The sequence below is a fragment of the Marmota monax genome, unplaced genomic scaffold (genome assembly GCF_021218885.2).
Source record: "Marmota monax isolate L192 unplaced genomic scaffold, Marmota_monax_Labrador192_F-V1.1 WCK01_AAM20220418_F8-fsc00092, whole genome shotgun sequence".
Classification (NCBI taxonomy): Eukaryota; Metazoa; Chordata; class Mammalia; order Rodentia; family Sciuridae; genus Marmota; species Marmota monax.
The window spans coordinates 3478653-3500529 of NW_026692583.1; the positions used below are offsets into that span (position 1 = coordinate 3478653).

Here is a 21877-nt window from a genome sequence, read left to right on the forward strand (position 1 = left end):
AAATATCTACACCTTGATGAAAAAGAAAAGCCATAGGGCTGGGGATGTGGCTCAAGTGGTAGCACGCTCACCTAGCATGAATGAGGCACTGGGTTAGATTCTCAGCACCACATAAAAACAAAATAAAAATATTGAGTTCACCTAAAACAATATATATATATATATATATATATATATATATATAAAGAAAGCCATACACAAAAATTTTATACTGTATTTAAACTATCCCTCAATAGGGCTGGGGATGTGGCTCAAGCGGTAGCACGCTCGCCTGGCATGTGTGCGGCCCGGGTTCGATCCTCAGCACCACATACAAGCAAAGATGTTGTGTCTGCCGAAAACTAAATAAATAAATAAATATTAAAAAAAAAAACTATCACTCAATAAACTTGACTGAAAAGAAACAAGGGCCAGAGTGACACCACGTCAGGATCTGAATAATCCGTGTATAGTGTGTTCTTTTCTACATCTTTCATTGTGATTGGAATGTTTCCATCTGAAAACATGAAAAACAGAAATGTTTTTTTTTAGAAAAAGCCAGCCATCTTATTTGAGCTGCAATTCAGTCCGATAATAGGATGCAAGTAAGATTATATGCAAAACAAAGAATTCTTATTTCAATCCTGTCAGTGGAGGCCCACAACTGTGTGTATGAGAAAAGGTCAAATGTAAATTTGAGACCTTTCAAAAATGTGAATTCTGTGCAAATAGCCCTTCTGCCCCCATAATGTTTCAGAAAACACTTGAACAAGAATGGTCCCTGGTTAATGAGGCACCCAAGAAGTGAGAGAGATAGAGTTGTCAAGAGTTATTTTCTTCTGGGCGTTCCAGGAAATCAACTAGATACTTTAGTCAAGTGGTAGGGCCAATCCTTTGAGAGCACACAGCCTTGATATCCCTGTAGCTCTAAACAATCCCTTTACAAAGCTTGGTGATTCTGCCTTTCTATTTATAACCTATTTGGGTATGATAAATAAAGAAAGGTGGCCACATATAGTGGTATAGTGGTGCACACCTGTAATCCTAGCTACTCAGGAGGCTGAGGCAGGAGGATTACAAGTTAGAGGCCAGCCTGGGCAAATCAGTGAGAACCTATCTCAAAATCAAAGTTGCAAAGGGTTGGGGATGTAGCTCAATGCCCTAGTTTCAATACCCAGTACCAGAAAAAAAAATCATGCCTATAACAACAATAATAACAATCATTTCACCTCAAGCCACACCAAAGAGCAAAATAGTAGTTGACACTGCCTCGTAAAGTCGGTCTTAGCTTTTTTTCTGTCTAGCTACTCTTCCAGTCTGACTTTTCAAGCTTCTCTGATGTGGCAGTTTCTAAGTGTAGAACTCCAAAGAGCTGTATTGTCTTGATTCCTCCCAATGTTGGCACAGACTCAAGGAATTGTGAATGCCAAAAATCCTAGAGTAACAGATGGACATTTTAAATCACAAACATTTGTGCACAACACAAATGCTGGGGCTTTGCGCAAAAAATGGAACTAAGTCTTAGCCAGTCCTTATGTCCTTCCATACTAAGGAGGGAACTTAAGAAAAGCCAGGGCAAAGGAGGGGAGGAAAAAAATGCTTTCATCTGAAAGATGAGAAGAGCCTGGCAGAAATGGGTCATTTGTTACTTGAAAAGTTACAATGTTCCTAAAATTTGCAAAATGTATCTGAGTTTATACAATTTTCATTTGACTTTGTAAGAAGTTGACTGTCATAAAATGACTTTTGGGCCATCTACTAAGAGTTTGAAGTTGGACAAAAGAGGGTAGTGGGATTATTTCCCAACTCTTGTCATAGCATGGTTGGAATCGTGGGGAGGTAGACTTGAAGAGGACCTTAAAAATTACATAATCAGAGCTGGGGTTGTGGCTCAGTGGCAGAGTGCTTGCCTAGTATGTGTGAGGGATCAGGTTTGATTCTCAGCACCATGTTTCAATAAATAAAATAAAGGTCCATTGACAACTTTAAAAAAAATTTTTTTTTTTAAATCACATAATCTTAAGAACAAAAAATGGTCGGGCTGCAGGGCACTTTATGGAAACATTAATCCAGCCCAAATGAAGCCTAATTTAATTTTAGGCTTAAAATTTCAGAAAAGAATATAAGACAAAGTGATTCATAGACATTAAAGAATTGAAAAGAGGGCTGGGGATGTGGCTCAAGCGGTAATGCGCTCCCCTCGCATGGGCGGGGCACTGGATTGGATCCTCAGCACCACATAAAAACAAAATAAAGATGTTGTGTCCACCAAAAACTGAAAAATAAATATTAAAAAATTCTCTCCTCTCTCTCTCTCTCTCTCTCTCTCTCTCTCTCTCTCTCTCTCTCTCTCTCCTCTTTCTATCTTTAAAAAAAAGAATTGAAAAGAAAGTAGATGGCTGGAAGTAAAGAGAAGGTTTCAAAAACAAAACAAACAAGTCCTTGATTTAGAAGTCATAAGATGAAAGTTTTGGAAAATATAGTGTTTTTTAAAAAGAGATGTATTTCATCAATTATTAAAAGCAGTCCAGAATTTCACTCAGATGCTAATGCAATCCTTTGCAGAAAAAAATTGGAAATATCTGTAATATACGTTTGAGTGATCCAATTATATATTTATACACTTGTTTCTGGAAGCCATAGGAAGGTGTTGAACTTGTCACTTTGATTATTTCACTTTGTCATATAAATTTAATAAACTTGGTATACGCACTGTTTGGCATTCTTCTCAATGGGTAAAGGAGTTTCTTGAATAAATACCGTGATATGTTCAGCATTTTGACATCTATTTCTTAATTGTAAAGTGTCAAAGTATAGCTAACATTCCCGTGTTTGGATATCTCCTAAATAAGTCATTTTAGAATGGAGCAGCTTTCCTTAATCTTGAGTCTCCAGGTCATTTCATTTGATTTTCCCTTTAAAACTTACAAATTATTCTACTTTATTTCCTTCCAAGTTTATCATCTGTAAAAAAGTTGCAACACGGAGACAGAAGCTAGCTGGTGATCCTCTGAGATGCAGCTAAAACCAAAAAGGGAAAACTGGTGCCCACAGAGTCTGGGATAGAGAGAATTCAAGGACGATTGAGCCCCATGCTCTTGGGAAAGACTCATAGTCAAGTTAGGACAGCGGTTCCTAAATTTTTGTCACCCACAAGCTGCATCAGGCCATTTGTTAGAAATATTGATTCCTGGGCCCTACCTTGGCTCATTGACTTAGGATCCCGTGAGAGCGTAGCTGGGGCTCCGTATTCTCTTGAGCAACCTCCGCAGACCCACCGAGAACCCTAATTGGGATTTACGCGCCCCTGAACTCCGCCCTCACTCAGCCCCGCCCCTCTACCAGGCCCCGCCCCGCCTATCTTGTCCAAGCCCCGCCCTCTCCTCGCCGGTTCGTGAGGCCTAGCAGGCCTCTTCCCGTGATCCCTCGCGCCTGGCTGTCGCGGTTGCTGGGCAACCGGCGCTGGCGGCTGGAGGCGCGGGGATCTGCACCACCATGGGGCCGCCGCCGGGCCTCGCGCCACTCCTGCTGGTCCTCCAGGGCTGCTGGGCCTCGATGAGCGCCCAGGACAGGGCCACCCCGGCGGTGACTACTAAGGACCCCAGCTCCACCGAGCCAGCCCCAGCCATTCTTGGACCCTCTCTGTCGCCTAGGACCCCGGGGGCCCCCAGAACCCCGGAGGCCTCCAGAACCCCGGAGGTCCCCAGAACCCCGGAGTCCTCCGCCTCTGGCCCCAGGCCCACCCCGGTTACGGACGGTGGGTATCAAGTGCTAACTCCTGGGGTTCTACAGGGATCCAATCTGGAAGGGGTAGCCGGGTGAGAAGGTAATAATAGTGATAGCTGAGGCTGCTGTGTGCTGACATTGCCGAATGTTCCATAGGCTTGGATCCCCCAGCAATAACCCTAAGAGGTAATTCTTATTCCTGTCGCACAAATGGGGAAACTAAAGCTCAGAGAGCGTAAGTGGGACAGTGTCAAATCCTTGAAAGTATGAGCAGTGGCCCTGGACAACGTGAATGCTAATGACAATGACGAACGTGTCCCTGCAGCTGAAGTTGAAATAGAAAGTTTTAAGACAGTGGTGGAAATCAATGCTGAAGCTGCATTGAACTTTTCACTTGTATTAAGAACAGACGCCAACGTTGTAGCTTATTAAGTTTGACTAGGTGAAGGCCTTTGTCATTTGATTCCAATTTAAAAAACTCAGGATTCCTCCTGCATTTAGTGGAGGTGGGAAGGTAAGGGATGAAGGCTTATGCCTACTTCTTAGGATTTACATTTAGAGATAACTAACATATCTCTTAAAGTGATCTTCTAATCCTGGAATTACAAATTTAGAGAGTATTTTTTATAATCTAATTTGATTCATTTCTTCAGGGGATGTCTGTGATCCCTTGAGATTGAGGGCAAAATTTGGGGAATATGCATTTTTCTGGGGTGAGTGTTCATAGCAGTCGAAGAATCTCACAGGAGGTCATCTCAAAAAAAAAATTTTGATTTTTTAATCCTTTGTCTGGATTGAGAGTATGCCCAGTAGGTATATATGTATTTTTGTCTCTCTCCTCTCTTTTTTAATATTGTAGTTGGACAAAATACCTTTATATTTTTATTTTTAAATATTTATTGATTTTTTTTTAGGTGTAGATGGACACAACAGAATGCCTTTATTTTTATGTGGTGCTGAGGATGGAACCCAGGTCCCGTCCATGCTAGGCGAGCACTCTACCGCTGAGCCACAATCCCAGCCCCTATAACTTTATTTTTATGTGGTGCTGAGGATCGAAGCCAGCGCCCTGCACGTGCTAGAGCACTCTACTGCTGAGCCACAACCCAGCCCCCTTTTGTCTCTTTTTGAGAGACTTTTAACTAAGGATGAGTATGCATATATAAAAAAGTTCTTATTAGCCGACATCCTGAACTCTAGAACCTAATTTCAGTTACTGAACCATTATTTCGTGAAAGAGCCTCTTTTGTAAACTAAGAGTAGTCGGTAAGAGAAAGGACAAGGGCCCAGGCTCAATGGTAGAGCAGGTATTTAGTAGGCACGAGGCCCCGGGTCCAATCTCCAGGACCAACAAAACTCCTGGGGGTAAACAGGGATTCAATCTGGAAGGGGTAGCCAGGTAAGAAGGTAATAATAGTGATAGATTCCTTACTTCAATATATAAACAAAGCTCTGCTTTACATTTAACCTGTTGATCTAATAAATTGATAGGGAAGTTAAATCAGTGACAAATTGGGACAGAATATAGCCAGGTATTCAGTTTCTGAAAATCTCTAGGGTTTGTGGACTAGACTTTCATTCACATAAGAACCTCATCAGTTATGTACTTTCTCCCCAAAATGAAACAATGCTTGGATCATTATGACTAGGACATATATTCAAAGTTTTTCTTCCAGTCTGGGTGATGAATTTGAACTTGTTTTGATCTTTCTAAAGGACCCTTTAGGCCCCTGACAGTAATAACTAACTGCTTCCCGTGTGGTAGGCACTATGTTATGCATTTCACCTGTGATATATCTTATTTAATCTCCCAATGTGTGGACACTGTTATCTTCATTATTCAGGTAGGTGAATTGCCTAATTTTAGGTTGCACAGCTGCTAAGATTAGAGCAGGGGGCTGGCTCTAGAACTAGATAGAGATTTGCAGAATGGCCGCAGGCTGTGCTGGTGGAAGAGTGATACTGTTCATCTTAGTACCCTGCTCTCCAAGCTAAGCATGCAGATGATAAGAGGCGTGGAAGAGCAGCTGAGTGCTACTTAGGTCTAGTGAGTGCTCAACAGATGCTTGCTGGGTGATTAAGTGCACTTGCATCTTAGATGAAGACTTTTTTTTTTTTTTTTAAATTAAACACTATTGCTTTATCCTTCGCAGTCTTATAGCTACCTACAAGGGTTTTGCGTTTTGAAAACAAATCAAGATTGTAATTTTAAACGCCAAAGGCAGGGAGCCTAGCTACTCTTATTATTTTTTACATTAGTGATTACTGGTTACATCATCATCTTACTCAGCACATAAAGGAGTCCCTATCTAGAGATGAGCACATAAACTTAAGGCAGAAAACGTTTGTAAGCATTGTGTATTTATTTGCTGACAAAACCTTTCCCTTATATACTTTTTTTCCAGTGTATACCTTTTTGGGGGCTACATTTTTCTAAAACTCATTTTTACCATGGAATAATTCATATATACAAATAAGAAGGATGCATGGACTCTCTACCAACATTTGCTTGATACCCTTTTTTTTTAATATTTATTTTTTAGTTATCGGTGGACACAACATCTTTGTTTTGTATGTGGTGCTGAGGATCGAACCCGGGCCGCACGCATGCCAGGCGAGCGCACTACTGCTTGAGCCACATCCCCAGCCCTGCTTGATACCCTTTGTTTGCTTATTATTTTTAGGGTTGAGATCCTTTTCTGAAAAAGAAGCAAAACATTATAAGTAAATTCTTGATTTTATTCTTCTTTTTTGTGGTACTGGGGATTGAACCCAGGGGTGCTTAACCACTGAGTTACATTCACAGCCCTTATTTTTAATTAATATTTATTTTTTAGCTTTAGGTGGACATAGTATCTTTATTTTATCTTTATGTGATGCTGAGGATCGAACCCAGTGCTTCACACATGCCAGGTGAACACGCTACTACTTGAGCCATATCCCCAGCCCCCACAGCCCTTTTTATATTTTAATTTTTAAAATATTTTTAGTCATTGATGGCCAATACCTTTATTTATTTATTTTTATGTGGTGCTGAGAATTGAACTCAGTGCCTCATGAGTGCTAGGCAAGCACTCTACCACTGAACCACAACCCCAGCCCTTATATTTTATTCTGAGACAGAGCTTTGTTAAATTACTGAGGCTGGCTTTGAATTCATGAACCTCCTGCCTCAGCCTTCTGAGCCACTGGGATTACGGTGATTACACCCAGCGATTTTATTCCTTTTATTTCTTCCTTCCCAGCAATAATCTCTACCAAAAATTCCATGTTTTTATTCTCATGCTCTATTTCTTTGAAGAGGATTTTTCCCAGTTCAAAAGAGAATGAATTAGTAGAGAAGTTAAATTGTGATAAACTGGGACAGAATATAACTGAGTATTCAGTGCCCAAAATTCTCAGGATTTTTGGATTTTTTTTCTGATCCTCATAAATACTCAATCTGTTAAAATTGGATCTAAAAATGTAGTGATTACAAATGCAGATAATCATGAATTAATTTAAAATTGCTGAATGGGGAGATTCCTAACCTCCCCCATTTATTGTCTCAATTCCTAACACTCATCTAAGCACCTGAGCCCATCCAACTTTTGGACAAGAGCCTGTAAACATGCGTTTAGCTTCAAAGCTGCAGGTTACATATGAGGAGAGGGACAAGATTGCACCTCCTTTTCCTAGAGGCCTTAAGTAGGCCCTTTCTCTGAATCATCATCTCTAGGAAAGGGCTTGAGAATCTTCGACTGAATCAGTGGGCCTTTTGGTCAGTTAAAGAACTTAGGTGTGCTGTCCTTAAACCTGTGTCAATTATCAACATCACCTGAAAAATTTTGAAAACTGCAGGTGTCTGGGTTTCACGTTCAATTTGCCAAATCAGAGTCCTTATAGCTAGAGCACAAACAGGACTTTCCAAGCTAGTCAAAAGATCAGCCATTTTGGGGAAATCTCTGATGTGGCATCAAACTGACTAATTTCTACTTCACAAATTCCCCCCGAAGTGCAATAGGAAGAACAAAATGGAACTTTTGTATGTTACTAATTTATGGCACATTGTGGTGGCAGGGGGCAGTCATTGCCTGCTGATTGTGATGCTCTGCTTCCTACCCCTCCTTTTTTTCTGTAGTTGCAGCTCTGTGTGTCTGTGACTTGTCCCCAGCACAGTGTGATGTCAACTGCTGTTGTGATCCTGATTGCAGCTCCATGGATTTCAGTGTCTTTTCTGCCTGCTCAGTTCCAGTTGTCAGGTAAGTAGATGACACCTCGTTTGGATAAAATTTGAGCAGGATAATAAAATGTGGGGAAAGAAAGTGAAAACTCACCCAGGCCCAAAACCCCAAACCTGATTTCCTGTGTTTTGCATCGTACAGAAGGGAGACTGTGCAAAGCAGTATTTCCCTCATTTGCATCCTGCCCAGTGATAATGCAGGCCAAAGAGAGCTCACGTTGCTTCTGGGGAGAGTACAGTGCAATCTCCCAGTGTTCAGAGATGGAGTCACATTTCAGTTTCAGTTGTGAACAGATATCACGTCCCATTTCCCTAACAGTGAATGTCTCATGCATCTCATGCATACCTACGTGAATAATGCAGTTTAATTTTACCTCTTTTGTTGTAGACATAGTACTTGCAACAAAAAGTTAGAAAGATAATCAGCAGTGCTTTGTTTATACTTTTCTGATATATAAATCTTCCAGGAATTCTCACAGTTCACATTGTATAGAACAATGGGAAATGACATTCCCAGCAGATTACAAGTGAAGAAATCATCTAAAGGATTTAATCTCATATTTCAGAGCTTTTGGAAAAAAAAATAGCATTTCAAAAAAGGTACATTTATTCAAGATGGAACCAATTTACCATTTAGAGGGAGCTAATTTAAGTTTAGCCTTATAGCACCTTGTAACAATTGATACATGATAGTTTGAATTCTTTTTGGAAATACAATGGATTTTTTCCCATGAGAAACCATTTTATCAATCCAGTGGGAGATCAAATAGATTTCTAATATTGTTTAAAAAAAGACTGGAGAATGGGTGTTGTAGTCTGATTACTTTTCTCTATACCTGGTTGTCCTTGTTAAAAGTCATCATCTAAGGAGGCTGGGTTGCGGCTCAATGGTAGAACACTTACCTAGCATGCATGAGGCACTGGGTTTGATCCCCAGCATAAAAATAAAAACAAAATAAAATAAAGGTATTGTGTCCATCTACAAAAAAAATAAAAATAAATAATTTTTTTTTAAAAAAAGTCATCTGCTCTCCTGCTTTGTAAGTATAGGAAAGTTGATACCATTTTCTCAAATGAAATTTTTTATTAGCTAATATGGCAATTTTAGATGTAGACTATAGTATTTAGGACAGGGGTCAGCAATTTTTTTTTCTGTAAAGGACCAGATAATAAATACTTTAGTCTTCCCAAGTCTCTATTGCATCTTCTATATTTTACCTTTGTTGCACAAAAGCAGTCAAAGATAAGTCATTGGATGGGCATGACTGTCTTAGTAAAATTGATAACAAATGGTGTGTTTTGTAGAACCCTATCATAGAAGTCAAGACTAAATCTCTAATACCCTTGAGAAAGGATCTCATTTTTTTTATAAGTTTTGTGATTTTCTCCTAAATATAAATAGCCAAATCAAAAGTCCTCTTCCTAATTAACTGAGCATTCTCGTTATATAGGTCTCAATTCAAAAAGTTTACTTACATTTACTAAACTATCAACAATTCTTATGTGTCATCTAATAACTCGTAAATTTATTCATAAGCTGATTGGATGAATGTTTCATGAGCACAAGAAGAATATATATATTTTTAAATCTTTTTTTTTTTTTTTAATCTAAGCCCTGCTTCTGCCACATAACCAGACCTCATTGCAAAAGAGTTGGCTGGGGTGCAACTCACTGGTAGGATACTTGATACTTGACTTGCCTGCATGCATGAGGCCCAGGTTTGATTAAAAAAAAAAGAAAAAAAAAAAGTGGACTGGATGAATGGATTTCTCCCTGCCACCTCTAAATGTATCCTGGAGGACCCCTGCCACTGCCTGGCCTTCCCTGTGCACTAAGCAGCCTTTGATTCCTTATCATTGGGGATTGAACCCAGGGTCTCTTTACAACTGAGCTACACTCCCAGCCCTTTTTTCTTTTTTTCTTTTGAGTCAGGGTCTCGCTAAGTTGCCTTGAACATGGAATGCTCCTGCCTTAGCCTCCTAACTCTCTGGGATTATAGGCGTGCACCAGTGCTCTTGGCTTCACCATGCCTTTCTGGAGCACTCCTGTGTGCCAGCGCCAGGTATATAAAGATTAGTTCAGCCTTATCCTGCCTCTGAGAACATCCCAGTGAGGGAGAGAGACAAATGAGTACATGCAGTTTCTGCTCCTGAATCCTGGGAGAACTCAGAGGACTGGCAGCTCAGACACTAGGCTGAGAGGGCTTTCTACAAAGATGTTGGAAGCTGAGCTGGGTCCCAAAGAACAAGTTAAGTTGGCCAGCATGAGTCTGGGGAAGGACATTCCAGGCTCAGGGAACTGCCCGGACAGAGTCCTGGGGTGGAGGAGGATAGCCTGTGCAGTTATGTGCAGGCAGCTCACGTGGCTAGGGAGGGATGTGGCACAGAAGGTGTGGAGAAGAGCTTGGGACTCAGTCCCGAGGAGCCTGTGTGTGTGCTGAAGGGTTCTGATGTCCTGAAGTCCCACCTCATGTCATTCAGCAACAGTGTGCAAAGTGGGTCACTGAGGCCAAGCCTGGTGGTAGAGAACTAAGTAAGATACCACTGCGGATGCAGGCTCATGGCTCCCGCCCTACCTGGAGGCTGGGATAGTGGGACTAGGTGGAGGTATGAGATGTGAACTGAGATACTGCCCAGCTGGAGGCTGGCCAGCTGGAGGAGTCAGGGGCATCATTCCTTTGAGTCCTCAGGCACCAGAGCCCTGAGTTTGCCCATTCCTACTGACTTCCCTTGGGAAACTCCTGCCTCATTCATTGCTAAAGACACTTCAGACGCTCTCATTACCTATCGACCCCTTAGCCTGGACTCATATTCTTCCCCACCTTCTTCCAGGTCCAGTTTATGGCTATTCTGCATCTCCAACCCTCTGCTCCAGCCAGCCATGCTACACCAGGTTCCCAAAGACCATCAGTTCCCTACTTGGTGAATGCTGTAGCGCTTCAATTAGCTTCCCATTCCCTCTGCCTGTCTGATTCCTAAAACAGTCCTTTAAGCCCTGTAAAAAGTAAATGATAGTTGGGTGCGTTGGCACATGCCTGTAATCCCAGGAGCTCTGGAGGCTGAAGAAGGAAGATTGCGAGTTCAAAGCCAGCCTCAGCAAAAGCAAGGTGCTAAGCAACTCAGTGAGAACCTGTTTCTAAAGAAAATACAAAATAGGGCTGGAGATGTGGCTTAGTGGTTGAGTGTCCCTGAGTTCAATCCCTGTACCATAATTTCTAAGCCTTAAACCTTTCAAAAAAAAAAAAAAGTGAATGATAATATTCAATCTTGAGAGGGGCACAGGAAAGTAGGCATGCTTGTGACAGTGTTGATGAAGATGGATGTTTTACTTCTCTGGAGGGCAACCTGGCAATGCCACAGAAGCCTTGAATAATGAATCCTCCTTTTGACCTGGCAGTTCTACTCCCAGGAACATGGCCGAAGAAAATAACTGGAAACATTATGAAGATGTTTGTATAAGGATGTCATTATAGCTTCATATGTAATTGGGGAAAATTAGATACAACCTAAACCAACTGTAGAGGATTGTTTATAATTTTTTTTGGGCGGGGGGGCAACTAGGGGTTGAACTCAGAGGCACTCAACCACTGAGCCACATCCCCAGCTTTTTGTATGTTTTATTTAGAGACAGGGTCTTGCTGAGTTGCTTAGGGCCTTGCTAAGTTGGGATTGACAGAAGACTTGACTGTACCATAATTTCTAAGCCTTAAACCTTTCAGATGATTCCTTTGAAGATAGCTTTACTCTGAAGACAAGTAATTTTGGATCCAATCTGGGTACTTAAAAAGAATTTGAAGTTCTACAAAATTTAATATAATTTATACTTTCAGAATTTGCAAGGTTTGTTAACATTAAAATTATACCCTGATCTGTTATCCATACTTGACAAGATTTCCTTAAAGGTTGTTATACCGACTTAATTTTTCCACTAGAGGAAAGTTTCAAATTCAATTCTAACATCATGGTTTTATAAATGTCTTCCCGAACCCCAAACGCTTCTTCATCTTCTTGAAATGTATTTGTATATATTTTGGTTTTGTTCCCTTGTGACTGAAAATATAGGTGGATGTACTGCAATTTGTTATCTGAATTGACTGCTGACCAGTGACTGTTACTTTCTCTGCCAAAATGAAAATTATTTGTTTGTTTGTTATGGTACTGCAGATTGAACCCAGGGGCACTCTACCATTGAGTCACATCTCCAGCTCCTTTTATGTTTTGAGACAGGGTCTCACTAAGTTGCTTAGGGCCTCGCTAAATGTTTTAAAATATTGCTGAAGCTGATTTTGAACTTGCAATCCTCCTGCCTCAGCTTCCCGAGCCTCTGGGATTATAAGCATGTGCCACCTACTCAGTCCCAGCTTTTTTTAAATTTTGAGACAGGAGCTCACTAAATTACTGAAGCTGGCCTTAAACTTGAAGTCCTCTTGCCTCAGCCTCCTGAGTAGCTGGAATTACAGGTGTGAGCCACCCCAACCAGCAAATATCTGATGGCTTTAAAACATCTTCCCAAGATCATATATTTATGCCTTAAATTTTATATATTATTTTTTTAATTTTTCAGGGGTGATAGCCAGTTTTGTACTCAAAAAGCAGCCATCTATTCATTGAATTTTAAAGCAAACCCACCTGAAAGGGTATTCAAACTCATTGACCAGATCAATCCATCTATTTTCTGCATTCGCATTACAAACTGTAAGTATTTTTTTTTTTTTTTAGCTGTAGACTTTTTTTTTTTTTTTTAAGTTTTCGGCGGACACAACATCTTTATTTTATTTTTATGTGGTGCTGAGGATCGAACCTAGCGCCCCGCGCATGCCAGGCAAGCGCGTTACCGCTTGAGCCACATCCTTAGCCCCTAAATTGTAAGTATTTGACGTTGATATATTTTGTGAAACTATAAAGTTTTTATTTTAAAGTTATTTTATGGAAAAATATCTCATTCAGTTAGATTTGATGTGATCATTCTGTTTTGGCCATGTGTATAAAGTATATTTTCTGAGGCCATTTTACAAGTAGTGGAAAGTAATTTTATAGACCTGTGACCTGAACATTTTCTTTGAAAGTGATCATGCTTATATACCTGTCTTTTCCATTCTCACTCTTGATTTCAAGGTGTTTGTTATGTAGACAGGCGTGGGAGTCCAGATTTATATAACACACACGTGACTTTTTCAGCGTATTTCCTCCTGGCATAATGGTTGAAAATCAGGTTCAGTTTTGAACATTACCTGTGGTTTCTATTTCCTCTTTCTTATTTTTGTTAAGTACATTTGCATGAAAACAGGATCTTTATTTTTATTTGAGTATTTAGTTCAAGTAAGTGTTTCTATCCAAAGTACACGTGAGTGTGAATGTTATCAAAGTGTCACAGTTCAGAGACATATTTATGGTTTTATCAGTTAAATCTCCTCATCATCTTTTTTCCTGAAAAATTTTTTTAGTTGTAGATGGACAGCATGCCTTTATTTTATTGGTTTATTTTTATGTGGTGCTGAGAATAGAACCCAGTGCCTCACATGTGCAAGGCAAGTGCTCTACCACTGAGCTACACCCCGAACCCTTCATCTTCTTGAAATGTATTTGTATATATTTTGGTTTTGTTCCCTTGTGACTGAAAACATAGGTGGAGGTACTGCAATTTGTTATCTGAATTGACTGCTGACCAGTGACTGTCACTTTCTCTGCCAAAACATGAGCCCAATAAATATGCCATCCCCTCTTTCCCTTTTGTTCTGTACACTGCATATTTTCCCCCAGGCTCTCAGCAGTCCCTGGGCTGAAAGTGGGGAGAAAGTGATGAATATTTTTGGCTTCTGTTGTTCACCTGTGTGCATACAAAACCATTACTACTACTTCTTCTTTTTTAAAACAGTAGTTTGTCAATGAACCTTTATTTTATTTATTTATATGTAGTTCTGGGAATCAAACCCAGGGCCTCACACATGCCAGGCGAGCACAATACCACTGATCACAACTCCAGCCCGGGACCCTGCTTTTTTAACAAGCCTCTGGGAATTCTGGAGGAAGTGAATATGTAACAAGACACTGTGTCTTTTTCACATCAGCCTTAATGTTTCTAAAATCTACTTCCAAAATACTGAAGATGTCATATATACACATAATTTATGCTGATTTAAAACACTTTTTCTAAACAGATAAACCTGCATTATCCTTTATTAATCCAGAAGTGCCTGATGAAAACAATTTTGACAGATTGATGAAAACAACAACTGGTTTTACATTGAATGCAGAATCAGATGTTTCTTTTTCAACCAAATTGGATGCTCCAAGTACTACTAAATATGAGGTGAGCCAAGAACTTGACTGAGCCTGCTCACTGTGTCACAGATACCCTGGCCTTATAAGTTGATTTTTAATGTCACCAGCAAAACTGACTTTCTGGAACACAGAAGAATTAATATAGACTGGAAAAAAAGTGAATGTTTATGCCTCTAAGTCAAAGATCATGAAAATTAAAATTGGATGTTTAGATTCTGAATATGGTAGTTAAGGTTGTTGATTCTGTGATAAGCTTGTGTTTTGTCTCTGCAGAATTTGTTTTTCTCAACCTTAAAAGAGGCAGCAAAATGCTTGAGGCTTGCTGCTGGGGACATGAGTGGATTGGTTGGTGCCTGGTCCTCTTCTCAAAATTGTATTTATTTTATTTGTAGATTTTAGGAGGTTGTGTGCTATTTTATAGTAACCCTTTAAAATGTGATATTTATTAACATTGAAAAAACTTTTTCAGAAGCATCTTTTTGAAAGGAAAGTATAAAATTAATATGTACTGGTTCTGAAAGTTAGAAATATAGAGGTACCTAAGTAAAAACCAAAATGCCCTTTTGTCTCTGTTAAAATTCACACTGCTGGGATTGGGGGGGGTGCAGCTCAGGGGTATAGCATGTGCTTAGTATGTGTCAGGCCTTGGGAGTGGAGAACAATTCATGCTGAAAATCACTGTGAAAACATTGGTGTGTATTCTTCCTAATTTTTAAATCCATCTAAAAAACATACATAATATTATATAGAAGTGAGATTTATAGTTACCTACATTGTTCTAGAAAATTCTTTTTTTTAGTAACAAGTCTTTTTTGGTACTAGGGTCACTTTTCTGGTATCCAGGGTCATATCCCCAGCCCTCTTTTGTATTTTATTTAGAGTCAGGGTCTCACTGAGTTGCTCAGTACCTCACTGCTGCTGAGGCTGGCCTTCAACTCGGGATCCTCCTGCCTCAGAGTTGTTGGGATTACAGTAGTGCGCCACCAGCTGGGCTGTGCAGAACTTTCTAGGTAACAGCCTGGGAGGAATACAGTATTGTCTCATTTATCTGTGTACAACCTGGGCATAGGAAAGTAACTTGTGAGTTAGTGTTAGGGCAACATTTACAAAGGATTCCTGTGTCTATATTTGAGCTATTCCATTCTTTTGTGGAGTTGGGATTGAACCCTTGGACTCACACATGCTAGGCAAGTGGCAAGTGCTGTACCACTGAGCCACATCCACAGCCCAAGCCATTCCACTCTTAACAGACATTTGTTTCCAATCTTTGCTATTATCATCCACAATGAACATTCCTGGGTGTATGTGTGTGTTTGATTAAATTCTTAAGAGATATTTCTATAAATGACTTAGGATCAAAATAAATGGAAATTTTAAATATTGATGCACAGGTATATCATTCAAAAAGATTACAATAGTTCCTGGCACCAAGGTATTTGGGTAAATTTTAAATTTAAGACAATTGTCTGTATGCTCAGTAGCTGTAGATTTGAATTTTGAATGTTGGGGAAGAATTTCATGGGGCATTTGGTTTGGGGAAAGAAGGCATTTCTTCATAAAATTGATTTATGAAAAATTTTTATATGACTTAATGTATACTGCCACTGCTGTTTAAGTAATTAATGGTAGTGGAACATGATTCTCACCCCTGTGCCCAGCCACCTAACTTCTGCCTGCAGAGGCAAACACTATCAGCTCCTGGGTCCTTCCAGAGGGATTCCAAATTCAGAAGCCAAGCACAGTGACACGCATGCCCAGAAGCACACATCCTTTAAAAGAGGGCGAGACAGCTAGATGTCAGTTCCCTGTGGGCTGGCCACAGTGTCTCTGATGCCTGCGATGCCGATGGCACCTAGCAGGTGCCCTCTGGGTGCTGAAGGAGCGCCTTGGGCGATCTTGGTTGTGTGTTTACAGTATGGGGCTCAGCTGCAGACTTCAAATGACTCTTCAGCTCCATTTTTGAGATTGCCTTCACCACTGATGTCATCCCTGTGCGCTGATGATAACCCTGCAGGTAAGAGGGTGGCCCTTGTTCTCTCTCTGCAGAGACTTTACAGTTATTAGTTTACATTTCTGGTAGTAATACACAGCAGCCTCTGTACCTGCAACAGGAGTGGGCTGAAGAGGCCTGAGAGCACCTTGGCAAGGGCGGTTGATTTCCTGCCTTGGGGGCCTTTTCTACTCCACACGGTTGCTGCCTGGTTCCTTGTCTGATGAGATGAGCTCCTACCACCCGCAAGCAGCCCACTCACTTGTCAGACACTTCCAGGTAGGCTTTGGAAAGTTCCAGAGCTTGTCAAAAGCAAACATTTATTAACACTCACTGTAGCGATTGCATGTGTTTTCCCATTTAATCTTCATTGATCCCTTGGGGTCAGGTTAATATCTCCAATTTTTATTTTAAAAATTTCTTTTTCATTTTTTAAAAAGAGCATTCTCTATTTTTTCCCTATTCTTTCTCCCTTTTTTATTGGTGCATTCTAATTATTCATAATAATAGACCTTGATACATATTCATATATGCACATGATGTGATGTAACAATATAATTCTATCTCTATATTACATCCAATTTTTTGACGAGGAAGCAGAGAGGCAGAGGGTTACTTGCTTGGGCCTTCTCAGGCGGTGGTGGAGAGGGGCTGGCCTGCAGCCGAGCCCGCTTACTTCCCAGTGAGTCCTGCTTCTCCCTTCAGGAGCGCGAGAGACCCGCTGACTGGCCCCCAGGTAGAGGAGGGTGGCAGCCACGGTGCTCTGAGGCTTCAGCCAGCCTCTCTGTGGAGCCATCTAAGCAATGGATGACAGGGAAATGCATCCTATTGAGAAGATGGGACACACTAGAACAGTGTCAACTGAAACCAGACACCATATTCACCTATCAGTTTGACAAGGCTCAAAAAATTTGAAGACATGGGGAATTTAGCACTCACCTACACAGCTTGTGACACTATGAACTGGTACTGCCACCCCCCAGAAGGTCAATTTAATTTATATATCAAAATTATGAAGGAATGTTTGGTCCTCCACATAGCTGTTAACTCCCAGGAGTTGATCCTGCAGAAATGCTGGCCCACATGCAAAATAATAGATCGTAGTGTTGTTGGTGATGGCAAAAGCAGAGACAGTTTAAGTGTCCTGTAGTAGGGAGCTGAGGGAATAATTATGCCACCTGTGTATCAGGATGCTAATTATAAAAGGAGGAAGAAACTCCTCCTGTACGGAGATTGCCTTCACCACTGATGTCATCCCTGTGCGCTGATGATAACCCTGCAGGTAAGAGAGAGCCTGACCTCCAAGATATATTCATCATCTAGTGGAAAAAACAAGGGGAAGGATGGTATATCCATTGTGTTATTTGTTTCCAAAAGGGGAAAAATAATTTTTAAAAATGTTTGTAACTACATATTTTTGTTTGTTTGCATACACCATTTCCAGGAAGAAATATTGGAAACTTCATCCTGGTTGCCTCTAGAGAAAAAGAATGGTGGGAAGACAGGAGTTGGAGAAAGACTACTCAGTCTTTTTTTGTGCCTTTTGAATTTCATGCATGCCTTACCTAGTTGAAAACTAATTTTTAAGCACAATTTTAGACATAGTGTATATCCGTGTTGTAACTTATTTTTGCAGTTTTACCTAGATTATAGTTTTCTTCAGTTGGAAATTTTCTTCTCTTTTTTTTCCCCCATGGGAATGTTATGACATCCAGCATTTCTGGTGAACCAGGCTGTTACATGCACAAGAAGGATGGATTTAGAACAGTGTGAAGAAATTGAAGCCCTTAGCATGGCTCGTTACAGCAGCCCTACAATTTTGAGGGTAAGAATTATTTTGATGTGGAACTAACTTATTAGTTATGTTTTCTGTTCTTTGTACCCTTTTAAAATATGAAAAGTATGGAATAATATCCATACATGATTCACACTGAAGTTTAAATTTGTCTTCTCCAGTACTCTGGTATAGATGATTATTGAAATAATCCTTTAAATAATTTTTTATTTTTATATAGTTAGCTCATATTTTGATTTCATTCATTTTGATGATAACCAATGAAATCTTTTCTGTGACAGAAATACTCATATTAGCATCAAAAGAGTTCTCTTTCTCATAAACAGATTGGAAGAAGAGAGAATCCACTTTCTGGATGGCAGATGAAATAGGCAGGAGAGGACAGGAAGTGGGATTGTTGGAGCAGGGAGGAACGGTCACAAGGCCAGGGCCCCCTTCTCTCTGGTGGCAGTGACTGAACTGGAACTGAATATGGGAGCCAGATGGGGGAGGTTTGTGAGAGGAGAGACATTCTTCAATGACAAAAACCGAGATGATTTTTTTCCAAGGCCCCCCTCCTAATTTCCTTTTTTTGTGGGGAAAGCAGAGGGAGGGCGGTCCATGGCCCCATGAATCATCTGGGCTGTAGACTCAAGTTAAGTTTACCCCTTCCTTTCCCTTTTTAAATTTGATTTTATATTTTTGATACTGAGGATTGAACCCAGAAGTACTTTACCACTGAGCCACATCCCTAGTCCTTTTTATTTTTTGTTTTGAGACAGAGCCTCACTAAGTTGCTAAGGCTGGCCTTGAACTTGTGATCCTCCTGCCTCAGCCTCCTGAGATGCTGGGATCACAGGTGTGTGCCAGTGACAGGGTTAACCTTTCTTCTGCCTTCCTCTTTCTCCCCCTCTCTCGTAAGCCAGCCCTGCATGTCCCTGAGTTCTTCCAGTTAACTTCTCAGAGTTATTGGCAGTAGTCCCTGAGTGGCCAGGTACTGTCTGTCTCAGCACAGGCCTCCCAAACATCCCTCTCCCCAAAGCTCTCAGTGGCCTAAAAGGTTGTCTGGTGATGAGGTTGGGAGTGAGGATGACAGGAAATGGAGGAAGGTGGAGCCCTTCAGCAGGAGAGCTGCAGCCATGCTTGGGGGTAGGAGCTGACACCAGGGGGCTGGGGCTTGCTGCAGGAAGACTGGGAGGCTGAGGAAATCTCCTGGGCGAGCAGTGTCTCCTTGCAGTGAGAACCTGTGCAGCGAGTAAGCAGGAGGGCAGGGCTGTGCCTGCCTTCCCCAGTGTTATGGCCACATGGAAAGATGCAGGAATGATACGGAGGCCTGGAGGCTCCCTGATGCAGTCATGAGCTGGCCTGTCATGTTTCAGCCAGAGATGATCACAGAAAGTGTGATCACTGTGGTGTAGATACAGACATGCAGATGGGACAGCTTGATTCAAGAAATTCTGTTGTCCTCTGTAAAAGTCTTTAATAGGATGAACATGGCCTTTATTCAAGGTCTGAAAAAGCTATGAAACTGTATCTGTTGTACTTAATGAAATTCGTATGTTTTCTTTTTATCTAGGTGCCTAATTCAGGAAAAAAGGTAAGAGTTGTTTATTTATTTATTTTTTTAGTTGTAAATGGACACAGTATCTTTTATTTATTTATTTTTATGTGGTGCTGAGGATCCAACCCAGGACCTCTTGCATGTGAGGCACGTGCTCTTCCACTGAGCTACAACCCAGCCCCTGTTTGTGTTTTTGCAGTGCTAGGGATGGAACCCAAGGCCTCATACCTGCTAGCAAGTGCTCGACCACTGAGCTCACCCAGCCTCTCACTTTTTCCCCTTTAGACAACAGAGCGGACTTGACTGACAGGGTGCTGTGGACTTCCGTCCTTTCAGGGTCTCCTGCTGTCATCTTGGTCTCTCATCAAGGAAGCTGCGAGCTCAGGGTGCCAGCTCCCAGTGTAGCAGCTGGAATACCTGGCTCCCAGTGTAGCACACACCTGGGTCAGACATACCTGTGAACACAGTCCCCAAGGAGGCCTGAGATGGTGGCTTGTCACAGCCTCCCAAAGCCTATGGAAGTGGCCAGTTCAAGAGTCACCTTGGTGGTTATTTTTTTGTCTGCCATGTACCTCTGCCTTCCTGGGTCAAGTGGACGATCAGGGTGGAGCCTGGCACTGTGTGTTGAGCAGCCTGTGTGTGCAAGTTGCGGGCGCAGCGTCTGCACACAGGTAGCACCTAGGATGCTGGTCCTGGCTGCAGTTGATCTGGTCAAGTCTTTGGACACAGACACGTTTGAAAGGAAATAGATCTGGACTTGGCCTTTGGACTTCATGCTATGTATGTGGGCCTGGAGGAGCTTGTTTTCCAGGTGCAGTCTCGGGCCTGCCAAATATGCAACACGAGTGAACCTGGAGCCCTGCAGCTTCCTGGGGGAGCATGGTGGGTGCCAGAAGCTCAACCAACCCCCTTCCTCTTTGAATCTTCCAAAAAACCTAGTTTGAAAGTCATGTTGAGAACTCTCCCATTGCTCCAGCCACTGGAAAGTGCTCTGATTCTGCCATTCCAAACAGAACAGTCTCTGCCTCTCGTGTGCTGAATCCTTCGTTCAGGGCAGAGCCCGTGTGTACGGGACGCTTGGTGGGTTGGGCTAAGTGATGACTGTCTGGCTGGGAGGGCGGTTCAGTTGCAGGGAGAGCCATCATGAGGAAGGTGTGTTTCTGAGAAGCACCGAGTGGGTTCCGGTGCGTTCTGAGTGTGAACAAGTCTGAAGTCCTTGGGTGCCTCCGCTGTCCCAGGAGGCAGGCCCTATTATTATCACTTTGCGGCAAACGCGTCACAGAATTAGCTTTCTGAAGGCCACAGAGCTGGGAAGGGGGAGAGCTAGGATGGGATTCCAGGCTGCCTGGTCCCAGAGACCTTGCGCTTTGCCAGGGACACTGATTTTGTGTCACCAGCTCCACACACTCCCTAAGTGTCCTACAGACAGATCGGGATTTCTGCCTCGGGTCAGAGTGACACCAAGACTTGTACTCTGAAGGGCAGTCATATAAACCAATAGCAAGGATTCATTTACATTAAAGGAAAAAAAAAGCATTCGGGGTGTGTCAGTGGATCAGGAACATAGATATTGGAGCCAGTCTCCCCTTTAAGGGAAGCTGCTGTTATTCCCCAAATTCTTGCCACCATCTGCTGTCGTAGCCAGGAAAGGCTGAAGTTTGGTCCTGAGTTCTCATGTTAGTGTGTGCAGTTCTTTTTTTTTTTTTTTTTAGTTGTAGATGGACACAATACCCTTTTAAAAAATCTTTGTATTTTTTTTTTTGGTACCAGGGATTGAATTCAGGGGTGCTTAACCACTGAGCCACATCCCCAGCCCCTTTTATATTTTAATTTAGAGACCAGGATCTCCTTAAGTTGTTTAGGACCTCTCTAAGTTACTGAGGCTGGCTTTGAACTTGTGATCCTCCTGCCTCAGCCTCCTGAACAGCTGGGATTACAAGCGTGTATCATCATGCCCAGCAATGCCTTTATTTTATTTATTTATTTATTTTAATATTTATTTTTTGGTTATAGGTGGACACAGTATCTTTATTTTATTTTTATCTGGGGCTGAGGATTGAACCCATGTGCTAGGCAAGCACTCTGCCACTGAGCCCCAGCTCCTGCTGTAGTTCTTTACCTGTGGGGAATCTGGGGATAGCATATGACCAGTGGGACACCGAGATTAGACCAGGCCTTCTGGTTTGTCCTCAGGATTGTTCCACTGAGGTTTTGATGGGTGAGTGTAACTCCTGAGTTTTGAGCTGGACCTTCACTTGTTGCCTGCTGGGTGCTCGCCCCAAATGGCCCTCCATCAGAGGCTGGTGTGTGGCTGGGCACGTGCTTCTTGGAGTCCAGTCTCTC

At 41.7% G+C, this 21877-nt stretch overlaps 1 protein-coding gene across 2 annotated transcripts in view; it reads left to right on the plus strand.

Moving 5' to 3' along the window:
• Positions 1 to 3385: 3385 nt before the first annotated feature.
• Positions 3386 to 21877, plus strand: part of Tctn1 (tectonic family member 1) — a 28381-nt gene continuing 9889 nt past the window's right edge. For both annotated transcript variants that reach the window (XM_046446167.1, XM_046446166.1), the window contains exons 1-7: positions 3386 to 3736; positions 7826 to 7946; positions 12492 to 12622; positions 14086 to 14237; positions 16124 to 16223; positions 17915 to 18024; positions 19550 to 19570. In XM_046446167.1, the coding sequence (XP_046302123.1) occupies positions 3475 to 3736; positions 7826 to 7946; positions 12492 to 12622; positions 14086 to 14237; positions 16124 to 16223; positions 17915 to 18024; positions 19550 to 19570 (897 nt within the window). In that variant the 5' untranslated portion in view covers positions 3386 to 3474. The remainder of the gene's footprint in view (positions 3737 to 7825; positions 7947 to 12491; positions 12623 to 14085; positions 14238 to 16123; positions 16224 to 17914; positions 18025 to 19549; positions 19571 to 21877) is intronic.